General features: G+C 38.8%; 1 protein-coding gene across 1 annotated transcript in view; it reads right to left on the reverse strand.

Annotated features, from left to right (window-relative positions):
• The window catches only part of LOC306668058 (uncharacterized protein), a 247,591-nt gene that overhangs the window by 83,921 nt on the left and 139,058 nt on the right, over window positions 1-24,612 (reverse strand). The window contains exon 3 of the mRNA XM_079151094.1: window positions 8,449-8,585. Within this exon, the coding sequence (XP_079007220.1) occupies window positions 8,449-8,585 (137 nt within the window). The remainder of the gene's footprint in view (window positions 1-8,448; window positions 8,586-24,612) is intronic.

Here is a 24,612-nt window from a genome sequence, read left to right on the forward strand (position 1 = left end):
AATTAATTAGTTTACTGTCTCAATTTAGGAATTTTTAAAATTTAGAAAGATTAACACTCAAATACAATAAAAAGAAAAATAATGGCTATAAAACCAGAAATTGAGAGAAAATGAAGATCCAACTAAAAAATAAGGCCAGATTTCATTATTTACACAACTGATAGGAGAGCAAACATTACACAAGTTTCATCAAGAAAAAAATAGAAATAAAACCTGATTAAAAGGAAATCAAAACCATACATGTAGCAAAAAAAAAAAAGATGTAGCAGAGGCAGCATAGAAGGTATTATGATTTTGCTATAGTGGTGGAAACTTTCTGGGGCCCATTTCTATCTCTGATTTCAGTACAAATTCTATGAGACATCCAAAATAATCTATAAGCAAGTTTGCATCATCCAAGGGAATCAAAACTTAGAGAATCAACCTGCATGGAGATGAATTTCCTGGGCTTTTTCCTTAGGTTGCTTTCACCTCCGGCAGTACACAGACTTGGAAAAGGGCAGCCCACTCGGTTCATCTTTCTATAGAGACCTACTCTCACCCTTGCTAGTGGAATTAGAGAGAGGCCCTATGAGCAAGAGAGAGAAGGGGAAACATCTAGGGAGATAGAGTAGAAAAGAATATCCCATAATCTTGTACATGAACTCACACAAATATTTACCCAACTCCTGAACCATATATGCCTGCATGGAACAGATGCAAACTAGAATAAGTAAAAAGCTTCATTACAGTTTGAGACAACACACAGAAAGACATAATCCAATACATGAACCTGCCTTGCTTGCCAATTAAAACAAAAATATCAAGTTATCCAGAGTCTATGCAACTAAATCCATACTCTATCCAACCAAACATTTTAAATTCCAATATAAAATCCAAAATTACTCAATATACCTGAGTAGATAGCACATTCTCACCAAAAAATACAATCTATACAGATCAATCCCCAGATGATCCAAATATTAGAATCAAGCAAAAATCTTTAAAGCACTACTATAAATATGAACAATGAAATAATGAAAAACATTTGTGATAAAGATCAGAAATATTAGAAAAATAGAAAACATGAGAACACTAAATGAAAATTTTAGAACATAAAATCTGAAGTTAAAAATTTATTGCATGCGTACCCATACCATGTGATCTACAGATTCAATGCAATCCCTATCAAAATTTAATGGCATTGTTGATATAAATAGAAAAATCTGAAAATTTCTATGGAACCACAAATGACCCCAAAGAAAAAGGTAATTTTGAAAAAGAACAAACCTGGAAGTATCACATTGCCTGAATACAAAGTATATGACAAAGTTAGATATGCAGATTTTTTTAGATATGCAGATTTTAATGCAATACATAAAAGAAGATTTAGCAAACTAAAGAGGACTTCAATATATTTACATCAAACACTACAAATGTTAAGATAATTGAAAAGAAAACTGGAACAGAGAAACATGAAAAACAGAAGGGACAATTGAAACAATAAAATGATAAACCTAAATTCAATTATATCAAAAGTTTCATTAAATATTATTAGTCTAAACAGTTAACTTAAAAGGCAGAGATTCACAGCAAGGATAGAAAAAAAATCAATTGCATACTACCTGTAAAAAACATATCTTAACATACAGTTGTGAATAAGTTGAAAATATATAGTAAAATATATAACAGGTATACCTATAAACACAGGCTAGAAGTAACTGTATGAACATTAAATGAAATTAATAGAAAGGGTAATACAAGTTATTAAAAAACACTTGATGAATACAGAAGCTGAGAGAGAGACATTTCTACAGTCACAGCAAAAGATCATCACTCCTCTCTCAGCAATTGGCAGGATAATTAGATGAAATTTTAGTAAAGATAAGATCTGAACATCATCATCTACCTTGATCTAACAGACTTTTATTGAATATGTCATCCAACAACTGCAGAATATGCATTCTTTTTGAGTGCCCATAGTACATTTACCAGTACAGACCTAAATAGAAAGCTCCAGGCCCACATAATTTTTTTAGTCAGTAATTCTACCAAACATTCAAGAAATATTTTGACACAAACTATTGTTAAAACTTTTAGGAAGAGAAAGGAACATAACCTCAATATAAAAACGTGTCTAAAGAATTACCAAAAAAAAAAAAAAAACTGGAGACAAATGTTCCTCATAAATATAGATGCAGAAACCCTTTTCAAATGCTACAAATTAAATGTGATATGCTATCTATAGTGGATAGTATATTATGACCAGGCTGAATTTACTAGACAATGTAAAAGTGATGAACATTCAAAAAGCTACCAGTGTAAATCATCGTACCAACAGAACAAGAGAAAATGCATATGAATATTTCAATAGATACAGAAAAAGCACTGGACAAACTCAACACTTGTTTATGATAAAAGAAAAAAAGCACTCAGCAAATTAGGAATAGTGCAAATCTAACTCAAAATGATAAGCCTACAGTTAACATTACATGTAATGGTAAATAACCAAACTCCCTGTGAAACTAGGACAAGAAAAATATGTTCACTTCTGCAACTTCCTTTAAACATACTGTTGAAAACTCTGGTAATGTTATATGACAATTTAAATAGGTAAAAAAAAAAAAAAAGGAATAAAACTATGGGTGTTTGCAGATGCTATAGTTGTATACAGAGACTATGTCAAATTATCTATAAAACTACAGAAGTATTAACCAGTAAACTCAGCGAAAATCAGTTGTTTCCTAATATTCTAGTAGCACAACTTGAAAACAAAAAATATGTGTTATGATGCCATAAAATGTTCAAACATTTAGAAATAAATCTGACAATATTTTCAAGACTTTTACAGTGAAAACTATAAAAATTTATTGAAAAAAAATCTAGAGAGAAAGGTATATTATTCATGGAATGGGAAATAATATCATTAAGATGGCAATTCTCCCCAAATTGACTGTAAATTTAGTGCAATGCCAATCAAAATTCTAAAACTTTTTTCTTCCAAATTAATAAGTTGGTCACCTAGCAGCAGGATGAATCTTTGAAAAGCATGGAAAATGTTTATTATCTTGACTATGGTATTGGCTTCTTGAGTGGACATACATGTCCAAATTTATAAATGGCAAACTTAAAATGTACAAAATTCTTTGAAAACCAATTATGCCTCAATACATTTTTATAAGAAAAGTACAAAAACAGAAGGAAGCTTTGATCACCTTAATGCCTATACATCTAAAAACTTTGACAAAATAAGCAAATTCCTGGAAAACTACAAAATATAGAGACATCATGAAAAGATAGAAAGTTTAGATAATTTAAAATAAAAATTAATTGAGATACTTAGATTTTTAAAAAAGTATTATCCCAAAGAAAATATCAAAGGTCAGATGATTTTGCAGATTAATCAATTCTTGAAGGAAAAGTTCAAAGTCAAAATCTTTAAAAGTAGTGGAAGAGGCTGCCCTACCCAACTGATCTGTGAGTCTAGTATAACCAAAACAGAAAACAGATGCTGACATTTGAAAAGGAAAGCTAATCTTGACATGGTACAAATTCCCTACACAGGACATAAGGACAATGAATTCAGTACATAAAAATAAAATAAGTAATGCCAAAATAAAATTTACTCTTAGGATTTAGGAAGAAAAGATCATATGGTTATATCAACATCTATGGAAAATATATGAAATTCAATTATTATTTTTTCATTATCAAAATAAGCACAGAATAAAATTCCCTTAACCACAAAGAACATTTTCAAACTCCTATGGTAAGTATTGTTTTAATGGGGGAATCCTAAAAATTTGGCAGTAGTCCTTTTGGTGTTTTTGTATAAATTAGAAAAAAATAATCATTCCTTTATTTATTAATATTGAATAAAGAATATACTTAATAACTACTATAGGAGTCATAACACCACTCTGTATAAATGCAAACCAAATTCTTGAGCATAATGTTAGAAATAGTCTTCATGATAGTTAGCAATTCAAAAAGTCATGTATAAGTTCTTATTAAATAAGTACATGTCTTGCTTTCATAAAATTCTTTTTGAGAATTTCAGTGCTTATTTTCTCCAATATATCATCTTAAATAGAAGCAGTCATTAGGCTGATAACTTTTTTGTATGCAATTATTTAAGTAGGCTTTAATAACTTTCAACATGAGGAATTATGTTCTCCATTTTCTATTAATATTAGTAATATTGGCAAAGTTAAAAATTGTCTAAAAAATAATGAACATATCCAGGAATGTTTCCAATGAATTTTACTGCTGCAAATATCTCATGAGTTTTGGGATGAGACTCTGGAATTTGTTTATCATAAATATAATATTATTATAAATACTTTTTAAAAAATAATTTGTTTCTTCCATGATTTCAATGGTATAATAAATACTAAATTTTGGCTTCTACATTGTTTTGTGTAAAAGATTAATTTCTTTTAATTAATAATGTTAGTTACTATATCATATCTTGCTTTGTAATTAAAATACTGGTAGATTTAATTAGTGAATATAGCAATGCCATTTTGATATGGTAACAAACATTGAATGATATGTAATTCAACATGAAACTCCAAATTTGGCCAGTATATAACATCAGTTTTATGTCTCAGTTTAAGACATCAATTAGAAATTCAGCTCCTTATTAAGCAAATATTGTTTTAGATGTTATATCACGAAGTGTTATTTAACCAACTTCCCATCAGATGTTAGAATATGTATTGACACTATTTGAAAATATACTTTATTCTATCATTTAGAAGTTATCAAAAATTCTGATTTTGTTAGATGCTTTGTTGTCTGTTTTAGAAAAATAATTCCAATAATCAATATATTAATCCCTCATATTTCAAATCATTGACATTAAAAAAGTCAATTCCAAGTATTATGTATGTGATTAATGATATAGTGAAATATCTGAACCCTAGAAAACATGACCCCAATAATATAGCCAAAAAAAAAAAAAAAGACCAACAGGCTGGGGATAAAGAATTCAAATTATAAAAAATCAGAAATGAGATTATCATTTGGGAATGTTACCTACCTAAAGAGGAGTGTTCAAAGAAATAGGTGGAATGCAGGAAGACAAATCTCCCTTAAAGTGAGGAAGTTACTATATTTTTCCCAGTTGTTTGCAGTTCTGTTAAATTTATTCTATTTGGTCACACTACCTATAATTTATAGTTTGGAATGAGTTCAGTATTGTATATTATTTCAATGAAGATACTATTGTAAATATGCACCTTTCCTTTTGCTCATCTAAATCATCAATTCAATCAACCCAGAAATATTTATTAAGTACCTACTATGTACCAGACACTATTCGAGTCATTGGGATACATCATGAATAAGTTAGATTAAAAATCTCTACCCTCAAGGAGTTTATATTCCAGTGAGAAACATAGCCACTGGGGTATACTCTGTTACTTAGAAATCTCACCGAGTTTGAATAATAGTGCCAAAGTGGAAATAAAAATCAATGATGGTCAAATTTAAGCATATAGCATGTCAGTAAGTGTCAATAGAGCACTCAAAGAAATATAGGTAAGTACCATAGCCCATTACCAAACAGCACGGGTGTGCAGAATTCTGCTGGCAATATGTGCCTAGTTAAGAAAAAAAATTAACTTCCACAACTGAGGATAAGAGCTGTTATATTTACTGAACTACATCCTGAATATAACAGTTACTTAAGGACAATGTTCAGTGCCGGATAAAGCAATCCCTAAATATGTCAAGTGGCAATGTAAAATGGGTTCATTGCACCCTTGAAAATCCTTCATAATAAAAGATGGCGTACAAACCTGAGCCTTTGCTGGGCTAGTAATTTATATTCATGAAGAGGATGCACCCAGCAGTGATCATTTAATTAACAAATATAGAGGATTCAGAGAGAAATGATCCTTCCCTTACGCCAAATGTGTCATTCAACATCAGTGTCACTGCTGAGGTATCAAGAGTGTCAGATAAATCTTCAGATACCTTATACTCTGTGCAGTGGAAGTAATTTCACTGGGGATAAAACCGCCATTGGGCTCAATTACCTCCATGCAGTCTAATTCTCGAAGGTAGGCAGGCCCTCTTTTAAGCTTGAAAAGGCTTCATCACCAGAATGATTTCCCTGGACATGGACTATGTTTCTCTTCAGCGTTAAATGCAGTTTAAAACCAAGCAATCTTTGGGAAAGATTTCAGCAGGCACTTTAGCTCTCTCAGTTAGTGGATTTTTTAAAAGCACGCATACCAATGCAGTCATTGCACTGTATTACCATCCAGGTTTTAAAAACAACCTACAGAGGAGGAGTGATATTTTATCAATGGATTGTGAAATGAGTCATTTATATAAGGTCAACAAAGGTTTATAGAGAGCATAGAAAGATATTCAAAACCCACTAGGACTTGCTCATGTTTACAGTTCATTTCCCCATGAATTTTGTGTGTTCCTTGTAACCTCTATGTATTGAGCTTTCCATTCCTACAAAGCACTTTATAATGAGAGGGCTACTTAAAATCATACTTAAATTTGTTTTTAGCTCATAGGCAAATGGTACCTTGTTTAAAAAAAAAAAAAATACAGCAATGTTATTACACTATAAGCACAATAAAATGTGAATTTCATTTTTTAAAGAATAATAAGTACTCTTGACAAAACAGTTGAATTTTGATAGACCAAAGAATGCATTCTCCTCTAGGGAACCCCCAAAATCAGATTATTTAATCAACATCTACCAACTTTATTTTTAAATTTTTTGCCCAAATATCCAAACACAATGTTTTAATTTTAAGAAACTAAATTTAAAAATCTGTTTGCAAATGCAACTGTTTATACATTGAAATTTTATATTACTACTTTACTAAATTAAAATATTTAAGACTCTCACATGTGAGACAATGTAATATTTTTGCAAAGTTTAATCCAGTATACAATAACAAAAAAAAAACAAGCACTTGCACACTTTACATTGTTTCTAACCTTTATAAATTATTAACAATACCCCTTATGACTTTTACATACTAACCTTTATATTCATAAATTATAAGGTATCACCAACATCTATTTGTACTTTTGGAAATCATACCTTACCATTCAACTTTTAGCAAAAGATACTTTCTCTTTTATCACCTGGCTCCTTCATTATGTCTCATTTTAATTGCTTTATCTCTTCTGTGGGAAGATAAAAATTGTTCTGGGATCTTCCGAGATGGAAGGGAGCATTAAACTTCCCTCACCCACTGGAAAAGTCCCTAGGTGAAGCTCCCCAGGTGTCAGGACAAAGGTGCTGTCTCCATAGACTCTTACATTTCTAAAGGTATTAGACTGACCTTGGAGAACTTTAGTTCATAAAAGCCAGAGATATCCAGAAAAGATATATTAATATCATAAAAGGTTAGGGTGAGAAACTAGGATTCCTTCTGTCTCTGCTCAGATACAAAGGCTTTTTCCTTCCCTTTCTTAACAAACCAGGGAGAAACCATCTAACCCTCCATTGTTAAGCAACAGGAGTATAGAGCTAATCCTGTTTGAAGAATTTCCACTTGTCCTCCTTGAATGGCCAAAGGGTAAGGCATGGAGCAAAGCAGAGGGACACCCTGTTGGCCGTGAGGAAACTGATAAGCAGTCTGTCTGATATAGAATACGGTGAGTGCACATCCATATAAAATTAACCAAGAAAACCACCAAAACAACTTCTTGAGATTTTTGTAGACGTAACTTCTTTTGAATACAGTTTTCTCCCTTCACAGTACATAGGGCTTTGGCCAGTGTTTGTCCTGGACAGAATGCCAATAGTCAGCAGGGGTTTGTTAAGAGCATAAGGGCAAAAACAAAGGAGTCACTGTCTCACAAATGGGGAGGTGGTGAAGGAGCCTGATGTCCAGCCTGGACCTTGAACCTGGTCAGCATGTGTCCTGTGGCCTTGGACAAGGTGGTGTCATGTCACGCTGCACATGATGTAATCCATGTGAGGTGATGGCCACAGGTAATGTAAATGTAAAGTCTGTGAGGTAAGGTTATGGTGCATGTCGTGCAAGGTTTGTGTTAGGTGATGTTGTGGGACCCTGTTCTCCCAGGTAAACTTATAACTGGTATGTTACTGAGAAGGCACTTCAAGAGAAGCCAGTCTGCTGGGCTTGTGTGAATATGCCCAATATAAGGGGCTGCAGAAATACCCTCAACATTCTCCTAAAACCAGCTCTCTTTGCTCATCATTAAAATAAGCCTTTGCAACCAACACCTTATATAGAAAAATGCTAGTCTTTATCTGGAAGAACATATGTTACCTATTGGTTATTTATTCCTAAGTCAGGAATCTAAATTTTTAAAAATATACTTAAATTTTTATTTAGTCTTTTACTGTATTATTAATTTTTGTCTTGTGCAGTGCATTAATGGTTGAAAGAGTCGTGTTGTACTCGTTTCTGTTTTTCTTTGATATCACAATTGTCAAACAAAAAAAGACAAAGAACATACCAGGCACAGATCAGCCCCAAGGAGTTCAAGGACCCAGGTGCAGCCTGTCGTGGAGAAGAGCAGGCAGAAGCAAGCAGGGACGGCTGGGAAAGTTGGCCAGAGCCCATCACAGTGACACTGGCAGGTCGTGCGCAGGTCTGTGGAGGCAGAACAAGCCTGATATCATTTAGTACTTTTTAGGAAAGAATATTATTCTGGTAATAATTTCAAACTGAAAGTTGCAAAAATAGTACATTCAATACCCACAGGCCCTTTATTCAGAGTTTATTAATCAAACATTTTGTCACTTTTTTTTGCCTGAACCAAAGTTCCCTAAATTTTTCCCAAAATTACCCCAAAGTCTCAGCCATAAAAGGCAATATATTCACAGGTGCTTTGTTGGACAGTAGACATCCTTGTGGAGGGATCTCATTCTGCCTGTAACTCAGGCTACCAGTCCTGTCACAGGACACCCTAACAACCTTGCATGTCCACAAGTCCAGAGGTCAGTCTAACCTGAGTCCCGGTCGAACATCCTGAGGTTCCTCCTGGACCCAGGGGCAGTGGCAGCTGCTCCACATCCATGTCCCTGGCTTTATTTCAGCCTAGGACTTTCTACTTCCCCTGCCCCTTACAATACAGCTGCAGGCTCCTGAGTAAATCTATGCAACTAGTTGACACCACTTCCTCACTCCCCAAGCAACCCACCACCAGCACCACTGTCAAATGGTCCCTCCAGCTGGTGTCACTGTGTGGGATAAGGAAAATGAGTGGATGCAATGATGATCTTGTTTATGCACCATAAAGGATAAACCACCTGAATCCAACCGGACTCCTTGTCTCCTTGTTTTTTCTGTCTAGGACCCATCCAGCTTCATGCACCTTTGTTATGTCTCCTTACTCTTTGAATCTTTGAATCACTTACCTTCCTTTGTATTTCGCCACATTGACAATTCTAAAGAATAGACTTTCAATTTGAGCTTAGCTTTTCCTCTTGATAAGAGTCAGGTGATTATAGGGGATGGCGTCCTGAATAAATGATGTGTTTTTCTCTTTGCGACTTATCGGGGCCCATGTGATGTCAATGTAACCATTATTATGGATGTTAACTTTGATTGCTAGGTTAAAGTAGTACCTAGCAGGTTTCTCCACAGTGTTACTCTTTTTCCTTTTGTGATAAGTATATTTTTGTTGCAATGTTTTATTTCTGTGCAAATATTCAGTTCAAAATACCACCCACCAGTTTTGTCACCTATTGAAAATTCTTTCCTGAATAATAACTGTGATGGTCACAAAACTGCAATTTTCTAACTTCATCATTCAATGTGAGTTCCTTTTGAACATTTTCTCTAAAAGAAAAGCTGTTCCTTCCTAGTTGGTTATGAACTTAATTACCTTGTTATATTTAGTTAAAGGAGAAACCACAAATGCTTGAGACTATTTAATTCAGTTTGGAGTGTTACCTTTTCTTTTTCTTGGTTTTGGTGGAGAGTTCACTACAGCTGAAGTGTTCAGGTGCCCATTCCACTCCTCTTTTTATGGTAACTTTGGGCTTTTCCTATTTTCATTCATCCCTGGATAGAAATGTTTCTGCAAAAATCCCTTTTCTCTGTAGACGTAGATGGAAGTGCAGCTTCATTTCTAGACAATATGTTCCGTGGTAGAGGGCGAGTTGGTTTGGCCTGTGGTTCTGTTGTTGCTGAAGTCTTGATCTCCTTGTCGGTTTTCTTCTCTTCCCTATGTGTTTAGAAGGGTGTCTCATTTTCTAGTCACCAGCTTTGGAAGCTTCCCTGTTCTGAAACAGCCATTCAGGTCTGCACACTTTCAGCCGTTACCAGTTCTACACCCTCTGTGCTCACTCTGTGCTTGGTGACTGTGACTGTGTTCTCCGCACCCCAATCCTCGGTTCTATTTGCTGTCTTCAGCGCATCCTCCCCCACTTCCCAGGCACTGAGACTGACGGTGGCACCCGCAGCTTTGGTGAGAGATCTCTCATGTGTGCAGTAGGTTTTCTGTGAGCTTCCTGGTCATTTGAAAGGAAAATATGCAAAGAAATGTGGACATAGGTGGACATGGACAACCAACCTAGGACTGACCAGAAATCCACATAAGAACTTTAAGTAGAGAATGACCAGGGTTAAATTTGCATTTTTAAAAGATCCTTACTTTTCTGAAGAGAATGGATTGTGACAGTCAAGAGTGGGTGGAGAAAAATGGTGTCAGAGATGGCTATGGTAGTCCTAAAAGACTCCTGGGTTTTGATCAAGGGCTTTGGCAGTGAATTGGAGAGAGGCAAACAGAAACAAGACAGGTTGAAGGTTTCAATTGAACAGACTTCGTGATCAATTAGAAAGACCTCAGGTTTGTGGAAGGAGCCCAACTCAAGCTCTTATCTTGAAGATCTTACATGGATTTTCCCAGTGTGTGGAATGCACATCACCATGAGCAGAGACACAATAACGCCCTCCCCCCAGGATGTCAGGGTGCAGATCCCCAAAACCTGTGTATACTTAACCTAACAGGGCAAAAGGGTCTTTGCAGCTGTAACTAAGCAAAGGATCTTGAGAGAGGGAGAGGATTATGGACCATTCAGGTGGGCCCAATAGCACCACAGGGGTTCTTATAACACGGAGGCAAGTGGTCGGGCAAGGCAGCGCATGCCTGTAATCCCAGCGGCTTGGGAGGTTGAGATATGGAGGATCCCAAGTTCAAAGCTCCGCCTCAGCAACTGATAGAGATAAAACACAATAAAGGGCTGGGGATCTGGCTCAATGCTTAAGCGCCCCGGCTTCAAATTCTCAGTACTTTACCAAAAAAAAAAGGGGGGGGGGGGGAAGAGGGCCCAAGCCAGAGAAGGAAATGTGATCATGGAAGGAGGGAGAGAGTTGTTTGCTATGCTGAGGTGCTGGAGATGAGCATCATCCCCCTCATGAAGGTATCATGAGCCAAGGAGTGTGGGCAGACTCTAGAAACTAAAAAGGAGCAAATCTACCCGGGCTTCCAGCAGGAATCCAGTTCTGCAGATACCTTGACTTTAGTCCTGAAAGATGTTTTGGACTCTCTAGCTGCAGTAGTGGAAGGCCAGGCATCCTGCAGGCTCCACTTCACTCTCCACAGCTCCTGAGACTTCCCTAGCAGTGCCAGCTAAAACCGTCCTGGCTGCCTGGCCCTCGAAGTCTGCATCGTTTCAATTGAAGCTGACATCATTTAGTTATTGCTCTTTAAATGAGAGCAGAGGTTTGGTGCATTCTGGTATCCTAAAAACATGCTTGGCTCACAGTAATGAATACTTCATAAATCAACAAAATGAACTGTTTACATTCAAAAATAACAGTACCATCCAAATAACATGATGAAACTTGACAAAGTTTTGCATAGGAGTTGAGACCCTGTTGAATTCAGTAGGGTGATATGTCCTAAATATGATTCTAACCATGGAGTTGGTGATTGAAGTCATAGAAGTCACTCTTACAGAAACTGATTGTGTTCCCTACTGGGCATCAATGGCTGCCCTGCCTACATTTCAACATTTCTCAAATTGGACTCACTTTTTCCCTTACATCAAAATAGGGGATTCCCCTGGACACCTTCCTCCGAATGGTATCACATATCAATCACCAAAATGTGCATCTTGACTCCTCCCCTTTTTTTCTATTTCAAGTGAATCAAGCAAATTCTGATTCTGCCATCTACCTCAGTTCTATCCATCTATCTCCTACTGCAGCTTGGCCCGTCCATGACTATATTTCTCCTTCCTGGGTTATTGTAATCTAATTAATCTCTCACTCCGTCTTTATTTTCTCCTCTATCACAATGCTAACATCCCCAAATGTGGTGTTTTCCAACCCAAAAAAAAAAAAAAAAAAAAAAAAAATCGAATACAGCATGCAGGATCTGGTGGTAGTTTTCTAACCTTCCTCTCTACATTTGTTTTAAATCTGCTTCCACTCTCCCCAGCACCACCCCAAAGTGCTGCCTCCACCTACTCATCGGGAAGGTGCTTCACTCCTTTAAGCTGCTGCAAATCCTGTTCTCCATCCACCCAGGCTCAACTCCACCTTCAAATCCCACCTCGGAGTTCAGCACCCCTGAGAAGCTGCTCTGCTACCTGTATGACGGGACCCCTCTTCCTCCCTAACCCCACAGTGTTGGGCATGTTGATGCAACAAACTTCGGACCCTGTCCTGAACGGGTTTATTTGCAAGCCCTCATCCTTTATTAACGGCGCTGCAAACTTTCTATTATGTTTCTTTGTGCTCCCATGTGCCTGGCACAGCGCCTGGTCTATATTAAGGTTCAAAATTAAAGTGTGGTGAATGAATGAAATCAAGCTCACTAAATTATAGCTTTGAAAATAATGACATAAGGCAGCTCTAAAAACGTTTCTCAAAGGGCTTCTGATGCCAACTTGTATACTCATTTGTTATTAAAATGAATATTGTGCGATGTGGGTTAAAAATATTTTGAAACAACCAGAAAGTGGAAAATCGGAACTAAATATTTCGGAATAAGGCTGCCACTGAGGAGCAGCAGCACCAGACCAGAGCCGCAGGAGGAAGGAGGCGGGGGAGGCTGGAGGCCGGGAGCTGAGAAGATGATGGGCGTCCGCGCTTCCCCCACTCCCTGGGCCCGGTGCCGCCCCAGTCCTTAGGCCAGGTGATCGCCAGGACCTAGACGCAAGTGCCCGCCCAGCTACCCGAGCCTCTGCGACCGGCCCCTGAGGGACCCCGGGAGGTCCAGCACGTGCTCTCTGAAAGATGAGTGCGCCCACGAAGGAGCAGTCGGTCCCCAGCAAGGTGGCTGCGGATGGCTGTCTGCGCAGTGGAAAGTCGCAGCTGCCCAGCGGCTCCTGGCTCGCTGTGGCTCCAACCACCCCAGCGAGAACACGGCAGGACACGCACCGTGCAGGGGCTCCCGCCTCCACTTCTCACTTCCTAGCCCCTCCTACCTGAAGACACTGCCTCCCACAAAACCACCACCCACGAGCCCCTATTTCGGTTCGTGCTTTCTTTGAACACCTAAGAAAACCGGCATAATCAGCCCTAGAATGCAAACACCCGAGTTGGAAAGCTAGACTCGGTCACGTGGGAGCTGGGTGGCAGGGGCCCTCACGTGCAGTAGGCAGCTCTGAATCCTTAGGTTCTCACAGGTGAGACCCCGGGATGAAGGACACGTGGAAGGCAAAGGCAGCAGCAGGGGAGAAAACTGGGTAAAGGGAATTTCCAGGAGGTGGAATCGGATACGCTCGTTAATGTCTTTAGAGACATTGAAAAGGAAATTGAGGATGGGCTCTAAGTTATTCTGCCTTCAAGACGTGCCATGCAAGTCGGAAAACTTCCACATCGGTGTTAAAGGAACCTCTTAACTTCTCTTCTGAGTCATGGGGAGACTGAAAATCGTGCCGGGACATAGCTGTAAAGGCAGCAGAGCTACAAAGAAGACTGCGTAAAGACAACAGCTGACAGAGCACCTGGCTCCTGGGATGAGTGGTTGACAGTCCCCAACAAACCTGATTCTTGAACCCCCAGGATGCCTGAGCCCTCCGGTCAGCAGGAGCATCTGTGTCCCCACTAATGGAAAAGGAAGCGTCTCTTCTCTGGGCAACCAAAAAAAAACGTGACCAGAGCCACATGCCTTACAGCCACATGCAAAGGCTAAGAGCCACTCCCACTACTGCAGTTCCATCACCTGCAGACATATAAATGGGATTGGGTCACAGCACAGGCTGAACAGGGAAATAAACTCTTCGCTCCAAAAGAAAATGGCAGATGGCCTCCAAGATGTGACTAAATGTGCATTTATAGGACACAGGAGCAAGACGGCTGTGAATCTTAAGGTCATATAGAAAGCACTGGAATCCGGATAGGAAACAAAGTATTGGCATGGCAAGGCTTCACCCATGATCCAGAGCCTATACCTTAGAACATTTAATGCCAGTCCTGAGGTTACTGAGATGGCCCTTTGTATTATTGGCCCACCTACTACACACGTAGAAATGCCAGAATTATATTAGCAAAGTACTAACCAACAACTCGGGAGTGTGAGAGTGTTACAGGATCTGTATACAAGATTGAAAAACCTTCCATCTGACCTTATTTCTCAGGAGGGCCTTTTAGTTAGTAGCACAAAGAACGCACAGGTATAGAGCTTGCACACTTTGCGAAGGTCGGCTGTCTTCTCTAGGTTATCCAGGAACTAAGAAGTTTTCAGTGTGGATCACATCTGGAGAGGAACAAACTAGGTGAACACCCTTACCTGGCAGAGGTAAGATGCATGCGATTCCTGTATGAACAGCAAGGTGTGAGTGTGACCTGGGTACCTTGACCCACACATCAAGGCAAACGGGCCATGATACTCTTGGATTAGAAAGATGGAAACCCAATTACTTGCCCTGCTTAAGAAGAAGAAAATGGAGAATTGTTTAGCCAGATGTTAGTATCAGCTACTGCAAAGGAAAGTTGTAACCTTTTATCCAGTGTCTACGTGGGAACCACTTCATAGACTGGGAGCCCTTTAATTGACAGGGGCAATGTTCCCTTAAGGAAGGACCCTGTAGTATCAGTATATAACATCACTATTACCCCAGTCCTTCCTCCAAAAGAGCCTTTAACCATATGCTAGATTAACTGCACCTGAGAAAGGGAAATAGACAAACACTCCGAGGGCTGTCGGACAGGGTGTCTTATCTAAGGCTGATACCTGGAATCTCGAGGCTATCACCTTGCCGAGGAGAGAAGGGGCTTAAAGGAAAAATATCCTTGTGCAAGGAGATATTGGAGTCCACAGGTCGAAAGACACATTGTAGTCCTTCCCACCCAATGTGCAACTGGAATTGATAAATGTTGAGTTTACGGAACCAAGTGCTGTAAAAAGTCATTAAGGAAGAAAGGACCAAGTGAAGCCTCTAACATGCCTCATCTCCCCTACTCACTCTGCATTGTTACTTCTGTCGAGTAAAGAGAACCCTGCTTCATGTGCACATGTGATTGGTTAAGGCAGAGGTATTTTTACAGTTTTAGATAATTGGACTGCTATCTGATACTACACCAAAATTTGGTAAGTAGTTGCTTTTTAACCATTAGTTGCAATATGAAATCTGTAATCATATCCATGAACTTTTTAATACTTTAAAATCCATTTAGCTTATAATTCAAATGGATTTTTAAATACATGATTTTATAACATCTTTCAAATGGTTATTTCATTATATAATGTTAAAAAGCATTAATATCACCAATCTCCTCAAAGATGTCAAGCTCAAAGTGACAGTTAAGCCACAGTTAGGATTCTGGAAAATGTTTAACAGCTTGAGTTTTATCATTTGGCAACAAATTTTACCAGTTCTTAAGATGACAAGCTCTTGCTTCATTTTCAAGAAAATACCTGCCAAGTACCCAAGTTGGGATAATCTTGGTTTGTCTCAGCTGTTCATTCAGGTAAAAATGATGTTCATAGAAAGTGACTTGAGTAACGCATGAGCCCTTCTCCAGAGTCTCCATGCTTTGGTACACGGGAGAAGGACTTCATGTGAACTTTCCATCTCATCACAGAGAATTCTGGAAACGCCCATGAGGTATGAATGTGGCCTTTATGAAAAGGAATTGCCGTTTTTTTATAAAAAGTGTACCCTTACCTGAGTCAAAAATGAATGCTTTAGCTATTTCCTCAGAACATTCTCAACTAAAACTCGGTCTTCACTGCCATGTACTCGGTGAAAAATTATGACTTCAAGTCCAGGTTGACTTGTGCAAAATACCAGCAGCTTTGCCCATGTGGACATCGCAACACTGGTACAAACATGAACAAAGCAGAAAGGGCAATGATGCCCTATATTAATGAAAATAGTTTGAAACTCGCCTCCAGAAACGGAGACCCTCAGATCTATAAATACCACTTTAACAACCGCTGTCCTGAATTTGGTTAAGGCTGAGGCACCAAGCAAAAACAGACTAGATAAACCCCAAAATATGATCTTCATGAAGGTCCAACACAAACTAGTGATCAGAAGTCACAGTGAAACACTTTAGGAGTCCCAAATGTACAAAGGAGATTTGATTCTCGGGATTTTATTCCATTTATCAGTTTTGCACCACTACAACAAGACACCTGAGGAAGCAACTTATAAAGATAAAAGGTTTAGTTCCATTTTGGAAGGGCCAAAGGTGTGGCATTGACCTGGCTCTGTTGAGGACTTCATGGCAAATGGCAAATGGAAGCATGCATGTGAGATCCAGTAGTCGCATCTCGAGTCAGAGTCCAGAGAGAGGATGCTTTTATAACTATCCTCCTGAGAGTTCAAGGAATTTTTACCCCTAACGACCCAAGACCCTTCCACTAGACCCTGCCTCCCAAAGGTTCTACCTCTGTCCAGTAGAACCTCCCTGTGGGCACAGTATTCAAGCCACAGCACCACCCATGATGGAACAGCTACAGATGCCAGTTGACAAAGTGGGAAAGTGACTGAGGGGAAGCCAGTCCGCAGCTATTCCCCCAGGTAATCGAAGCAGACCATCAGCCTTGGGAAGTTCACATAAACTTTCCCAAATCTGTCCCCATGCCCCTCAGAGTAAGGAACAATTGTGTAAATAAACTTTCAAAAACAGCTGAAATGTCAAAGTTTCCAAAGGTTCACGTGCAGAATAAAACTTAACATGAGTCTGGTAATGGCTCTTCCCCAACAGGCCTTGGCAAGGAAATGCACCATTTGACTTCCTAAAATGCCCTCCTAGTCCCCAGCACAGCACTGGCCCTGTAGTAAACCTTAGATAAACACCTGATTTGCCGATTTATTGATATGATCAGGAGCTGGGTTAATGCAGGCGTGGAGTGATGGAGGATGTGCGTTTGATCATGAAAGCCATTGGCGGGCACTTCATGTGAACTCCCAATAAGACATTCTCTTACAATGAAATTAGTAATTAGAATTTAGTAAGAAGAATTAGTTCCATTTCCTCAAGGTTATTTTATTTGCAGGTTGGATAGTATTCTTCTAAAAATATCTGCTCATCCCACTCAGCATGATCTGTAAGCGGAGTTCTGGCTGCGCGTTCTCTGCTCGGCCGGCTCTGATCCCATCCCGGAGCCCTGCAGGCAGGAGGGGTCTGGCGGCTTCTCTCACGCACACCAGGCAGAGGCAAGGAGCTGCAGAGGAGGTGGAAGGACTGTGGGGGAAAATGATTGGAGGAGTCCAGAGCGTCTCCGGTTCTGCATTGAGGACTGAACTCTGTCCTCTGAGCACCACGGCCTCCCTGGAAACTCTATCTGCCACAGTGACATTGAAGACATTCTCCAGCATCTTGAGCTTGAGACTAGATGGAGAAGTCTACCCGAGGGACTATCTGCTGCATTGAACACACCACTCCGAATTCGGAACCAAATGAGTTCACGGAAGCCTCTTGCCACCATTGGCACCATGCTGTGACATCTGATTTAGAAAAAGATCTTATGTAGTTCAGAAAGTGACTTTTAAGCTCCTTATTCCAAAGTGTACATGGCTACTAGGGGTGCCCCATTTGGGAAGAGCCCTGGGTAGGTACCACAGCGCGGTGCAAAGGATGGAGAACACCCAAGGGACAAGGGGGCTTTAAGGAAAGAAAAATCAGAGCTGCTGACCTCCAGTTGCATGGATGTCACAACTGTCCAGCTAATGCAAAATGTCAGTTCACAGTCCAGTCTTATTCCAAGAATTTTCTGGAAGTGTTTTTTGCCCTCTACTAATTGCATAGCACACAGCACCATTCTAATATCAGTTATATAGCTTTTCCCTGCTCACTGTTTTTAGCAAAAATAAATATGTAGATTAACTTTTTATTTCTGTAAGTTAAATATTTAGACTTTAGTTACTTTTCTCCAGGAAGTTTTGTAAGTGAAACTAATTCCCTAGTACTTCCACCAAAGAAATTAATCTTTTTTTTTTTTCCTTTGTGTTTGTATTGAAAAACCAAGACTACTTCCCTCCCTCCCACCTACTTTTCTCAGCTCCTATCTTTATAAATAATTGCTGCTAAGGAGCAGAAGTCTCTAAGAGTTCATTGAAGAAAATAAAGAATGCAAGGACATGAACTGCTCTGGGGCCTTTGGTCTTTCTGCCTCAGTAGATATTTTAGCTTGTGGAAATCAGATGCAACCCAGGAACTTGATAAAATATCTTGGCTCAAATTAAAGGAATGGTACTGTTCTCTCTTCCCCTCTGACTCTTCTCTTTGCTTTTTCTCTACATTTATTCAACCTGCCTGTGTCTCTGTCTTAGTCTCTGTCTCTGATCTTCAAATGCTTTTTCAGTTGAAAATTATTAACCACAATATCTGGAAGTGATTTCCTCTGTCTTAATACCTCTGCTAGGTACAGAACCACTCCAAGTGTGTAGTAATAGGAAAAAATGAATGAGCCCAAATATAGTCTAGATATGTTCCTTTTTAATTTTTTACTTTAATGCATGGTGTAATGGGAAATATGGCATAATGAAGGGATCAAATATTCACATTAAAATCAGAATTTGATGGCCTGCCAAAATAAAATCAGCTGAGAACTGTTCACCTTTCTAGCAAGATTCCAGAATGTGCCCCTATCTGTGTTCGTCCACCTGCACCCACTGCCCCTACCTGTATAGATCAAGTGGGGGCGCCATGATACTTCTGACCTGGCACCCATAAGCCAGTAACCCAGACTGAAGATGAAGTGACCATTCTTGCATTACCATAATCTTCTTTTCCTGCAAATCATTAACAGAATTTTTTGTAATAGAATTCTATATAGGTCAGTGATTTGTTTCAACTCTAAATATTCTTGCAATTTTTCCTTTATTTCCTTTTATAATATTAACTCTTCCTTATCCTTAATTCCATCTGACACAGCCATCGAAGACTCTCATCTCATCTGTTTTACCATATTGCTTGGAACTTGTGCTGCTTCTATGCTTTAGTTTTAGTATTTATTCTAATTGCATCTCTTACCTGAAATTTTTAATATTAGTTTTAACTTGGTAGATCTCAACTCTACTTATCCTTTATGAGAAAATGGAATTAACATACTCTTCTAGCTTTCCTTAACATTTTATGTTCTCACACATTTTTAGAATTTTCCTAATTGGATCTCTTTCCCCATCCTTTTTGGTATCTTTGAGAATCTCATCCACTTGTGTGGAAACTGTATTGGACTAAACCAACAAAACACAGAAGTTCGAGGTTTTACTGCTACAGTTCTTATTTACCTGTACGACTACAGGTTTCGACAATTCAGACTATAGCTAGGCCCCCAATTCATTGACCCTCATCTGAAAATCTAAGTTACCAGATGGTGAGGAGCCTTCTGTGATAGTTACTTATGATAAGTAATGTGTTGGAGGAACCATAGAAAAAAAATCTCATTACATTAGATTACTACATTTTCTGGTTTCTCAATTCTTCTCAGAAGATTCATCCAAGAATCTTTCCAATGTTGGAATCCATTGATCGAGTTCTTTAACAGAATTAAAGCATGTAATAAGAATTTTATCCAAATTCTTCTGGGGGCAAAATTCCTTCTATTTTTGTGAGCACTGTATTGAACAAACCCAGGTTAGAAAAACATCAGAGAAGCAGCCCAGCCCCCTCCGGCGGGAAGCGCCTCTCTAGGCTAGCTTCCGGGGGCAGACTGCCCAGTGAGAGCCTCTCGAAGCAGAGCCAGCCACAAGTCCCCAAGCCAGTGGAGATATTCGACACGCAAGTGGCTTCTGGGACCAGGGCTGGGCAGCCAGAGACCTCTCCAGGCAGCATTGTCCCCCTCCAGCTGCAGGCTTTTTCCATGGGGCGATCCAAGATGGCGGACTAGAGGTTGACTGCATCTCCAGTCGCCCCAGAACCCAGGATTCAAGAAGGGGAGGCATTGAGAGACTCGGACTAATATAGAACCATGGGGTGAGTCTCCCCCAACCAGCGAAGCTCAGCTGGGTGGCAGGCCAGGATTCCAGCGGCTTATTAGACAAGGACAGGGCAGATAGCGTCTCCCCCAGGCAGCTCTGTGCACTCTGGCGGTGGGCTCCTCCCACAGAGACAGATCCTCCAGCCTCTTGGAACAGGCCCCCCAGTGAGAGCCCTTTGGCACAGAAGCAGCGCGGCCAGCTCCGGCCTGCCCCGCTGCCAGCTCCAGCCCACCCACAGGTTGCTTCAGTGACCAGCACAGGGCGCCAAGGACTTCCCCAAGCAGCCCAGCCCCCCTCCGGCAGGAAGCGCCTCTCTAGGCTAGCTTCTCGGGGCAAACCGCCCAGTGAGAGCCTGTCTACAGAGCCAGCCACAAGTCACCAAGCCAGTGGAGACCTCCAACCTACAACCAGTCTCTGGGACCAGGGCTGGGCAATAAGAGACCTCTCCAGGTCTCTCTCCCTGGAACCAGTAGCGGGCTAGGGGCAGCGTTCTTTAGAAGCACTGCGTTATCAAATTAATCCAAGACTTCTGGCTACTGAAAGCTGGTAGGTGATACACTGGAAATCTACAGGGTCACTATAAGCCAATAAAGGAAATCTATAATATCACAGAGTCCCACTGACATCTGACCAATATGAGAAAACAAGGGAAGAAAATGTCCGAAACAAACCTAGATACTATATCAATAAAACCCAATGACAGCACAGCAGAAGAAATGTCCGAAAGGGAGATCAGAATGTACATAATTAAAACAATCAGGGAAGCAAACGAGGAGATGAAATAACAAATGCAGGCATTAAATGAACGCACTAATCAACAGTTAAAAGAACAAATAAGGGAAGCAAAAGAGCATTTCAATAAAGAGTTAGAGATACTGAAAAAAAAAAACAAACGGAAATCCTTGAAATGAAGGAAACAATAAACCAAGTTAAAAACGCCATAGAAAGCATAAACAATAGGATAGATCACCTGGAAGACAGAACCTCAGATATTGAAGACAAAATATTTAATCTTGAAAACAAGGTTGACCAAACAGAGAGGATGGTAAGAAATCATGAACAGAATCTACAAGAATTATGGGATATCATGAAGAGGCCAAATTTAAGAATTATTGGGATTGAGGAAGGCTTAGAGAAACAAACCAAAGGAATGAACAATCTATTCAATGAAATAATATCAGAAAATTTTCCAAATCTGAAGAATGAAATGGAAAACCAAGTACAAGAGGCTTATAGGACTCCAAATATGCAAAATTACAACAGACCTACACCAAGACACATTATTATGAAAATATCTAACATTCAAAATAAAGACAGAATTTTAAAGGCCGCGAGAGAAAAGAATCAGATTACATTCAGGGGGAAACCAATAAGAATATCAGAAGATTTTTCAGTCCAGACCCTAAAAGCTAGAAGGGCCTGGAACAACATTTACCAAGCCCTGAAAGAAAATGGATGCCAACCAAGAATTTTATACCCAGCAAAACTTACTTTCAGATTTGACCATGAGATAAAATCCTTCCATGATAAACAAAAGCTAAAGGAATTTACTAAAAGAAAGCTGGCATTACAGAACATTCTCAGCAAAATATTCCATGAGGAAGAGATGAAAAACAACGATGTAAATCAGCAACGGGAGGAACTAGCCTAAAGGAATAGCCAAATAAAGGAGAAACCAAATCATGTCAAAAAACAAAAATGAGTCCAATGACTAGGAATACAAATCATATCACAATAATAACCCTGAATGTTAATGGCCTGAACTCATCAATCAAAAGACATAGACTGGCAGATTGGATTAAAAAGAAAAATCCAACAATATGCTGCCTGCAAGAGACCCATCTCATAGAAAGAGATACCCATAGACTAAAGGTGAAAGGATGGGAAAAAACATACCATGCACATGGACACAGCAAAAAACCTGGAGTATCCATCCTCATTTCAGATAATGTGGACTTCAAGCCAAAACTAGTCAGAAGGGATAAAGAAGGACGTTACATACTGCTTAAGGGAAGCATAAATCAGCAAGACATAACAATCATAAATATCTATGCCCCGAACATTGGCTCATCCACGTATGTCAAACAAATCCTTCTCAATTCCAGAAATCAAATAGACCATAATACAATAATACTAGGTGATTTTAACACACCTCTCTCACCGCTGGATAGATCTTCCAAACAAAAATTGAATAAAGAAACCATAGATCTCAATAACACAATCAACAATTTAGACTTAACCGACTTATATAGCATATACCATCCAACAAAGAATGAATACACTTTCTTCTCAGCAGCACATGGATCTTTCTCTAAAATAGACCATGTTTTATGCCACAAAGCTACTGTTAGCAAATACAAGAAGATAGAGATACTACCTTGTACTTTATCAGATCATAATGGACTGAAATTAGAAATAAATGACAGAATAAAAAACAGAAACTTCTCCAATACTTGGAGATTAAATAATACACTATTATACGATGAATGGATAACAGAAGACATCAGGAGGAAAATTTAAAAATTTTTAGAAGTAAATGAGAACAAAGACACATCATATCAAAATCTCTGGGACACTATGAAAGCAGTACTGAGAGGAAGATTTATTTCATGGGGTGCATTCAACAAAAGAAGTAGAAATCAACAAGTAAACGACTTAACACTACAGCTCAAAGTCCTAGAAAAAGAAGAGCAGACCAACACCAAAAGTAGTAGAAGACAGGAAATAGTTAAAATCAGAGCCGAAATCAACGAAATTGAAACAAAAGAAACAATCGGAAAAATTAACAAAATAAATTGTTGGTTCTTTGAAAAAATAAACAAAATTGATAAAACCACACTAACAAAGAGAAAGAGGGAGAAAACTCAAATTAGTAAAATTCCGGAATGAACAAGGAAATATCACAACAGACACGAGTGAAATACAAAACATAATTAGAAGCTATTTTGAAAATCTATTCTCCAACAAAACAGAAAACCTCGAAGACATCAACTAGTTTCTAGAGACATATGAATTACCTAAACTGAACGAGGAAGACATACACAACTTAAATAAATCAATTTCAAGCAATGAAATATTCAGAAGAGGTCATCAAAAGCCTACCAACAAAGAAAAGTCCGGGGCCAGATGGGTTCTCAGTCGAGTTCTACAAAACCTTTAAAGAAGAGCTCATTCCAATACTTCTCAAAGTATTCCATAAAATAGAAGAGGAGGGAACCCTCCCAAACTCATTCTATGAAGCCAATATCACCCTGATACCTAAACCAGACAGAGACACATCGAGGAAAGAAAATTTTAGACCAATATCCTTAATGAACATTGATGCAAAAATTCTCAACAAAATTTTAGCAAATCGCATACAAAAATATATTAAAAAGATAGTGCACCACGATCGAGTGAGTTTTATCCCAGGGATGCAAGGTTGGTTCAACATCAGGAAATCAATAAATGTCATTCACCATATCAACAGACTAAAAGTTAAGAATCACATGATTATTTCAATAGATGCAGAAAAAGCATTTGATAAAATACAACATCCCTTCATGCTCAAAACACTAGAAAAAATTGGGGTAGTGGGATCATTCCTTAACATTGTGAAGGCCATTTATGCTAAGCCCATGGCCAATATCATTCTAAATGGTGAAAAACTGAAGCATTCCCCCTAAAAACTGGAACAAGGCAGGGATGACCTCTTTCACCACTTCTATTCAACATTGTTCTTGAGACTCTAGCCAGAGCAATTAGACAAACTAAAGAAATTAAAGGGATATGAATTGGAAAAGAGGAACTCAAACTATCCCTGTTCGCTGATGACATGATTATATATTTAGAGGAACCTGGAAATTCCACCAGAAAACTCTTAGAACTCATAAGTGAATTCAGTAAAGTAGCAGGTTACAAGATCAATGCTCATAAATCCAACGCATTTTTATACACAAGTGATGAATCTTCAGAAAGAGAAATTAGGAAAACTACCCCATTCACAATAGCATCAAAAAAAAAAATAAAATACTTGGGAATCAATCTCACAAAAGAGGTGAAAGACCTCTACAATGAGAACTACAGAACACTAAAGAAAGAAATTAAAGAAAACCTTAGAAGATGGAAAGATCTCCCATGTTCATGGATAGGAAGAATTAATATTGTCAAAATGGCCATACTACCAAAAGTGCTATACAGATTCAATGCAATTCCAATTAAAATCCCAATGATGTACCTTACAGAAATAGAGCAAGCAATTATGAAATTCATCTGGAAGAATAAGAAACCCAGAATAGCTAAAGCAA

Source organism: Sciurus vulgaris (genome assembly GCF_902686455.1).
Source record: "Sciurus vulgaris genome assembly, chromosome: 8".
In the NCBI taxonomy this organism is placed as follows: domain Eukaryota; kingdom Metazoa; phylum Chordata; class Mammalia; order Rodentia; family Sciuridae; genus Sciurus; species Sciurus vulgaris.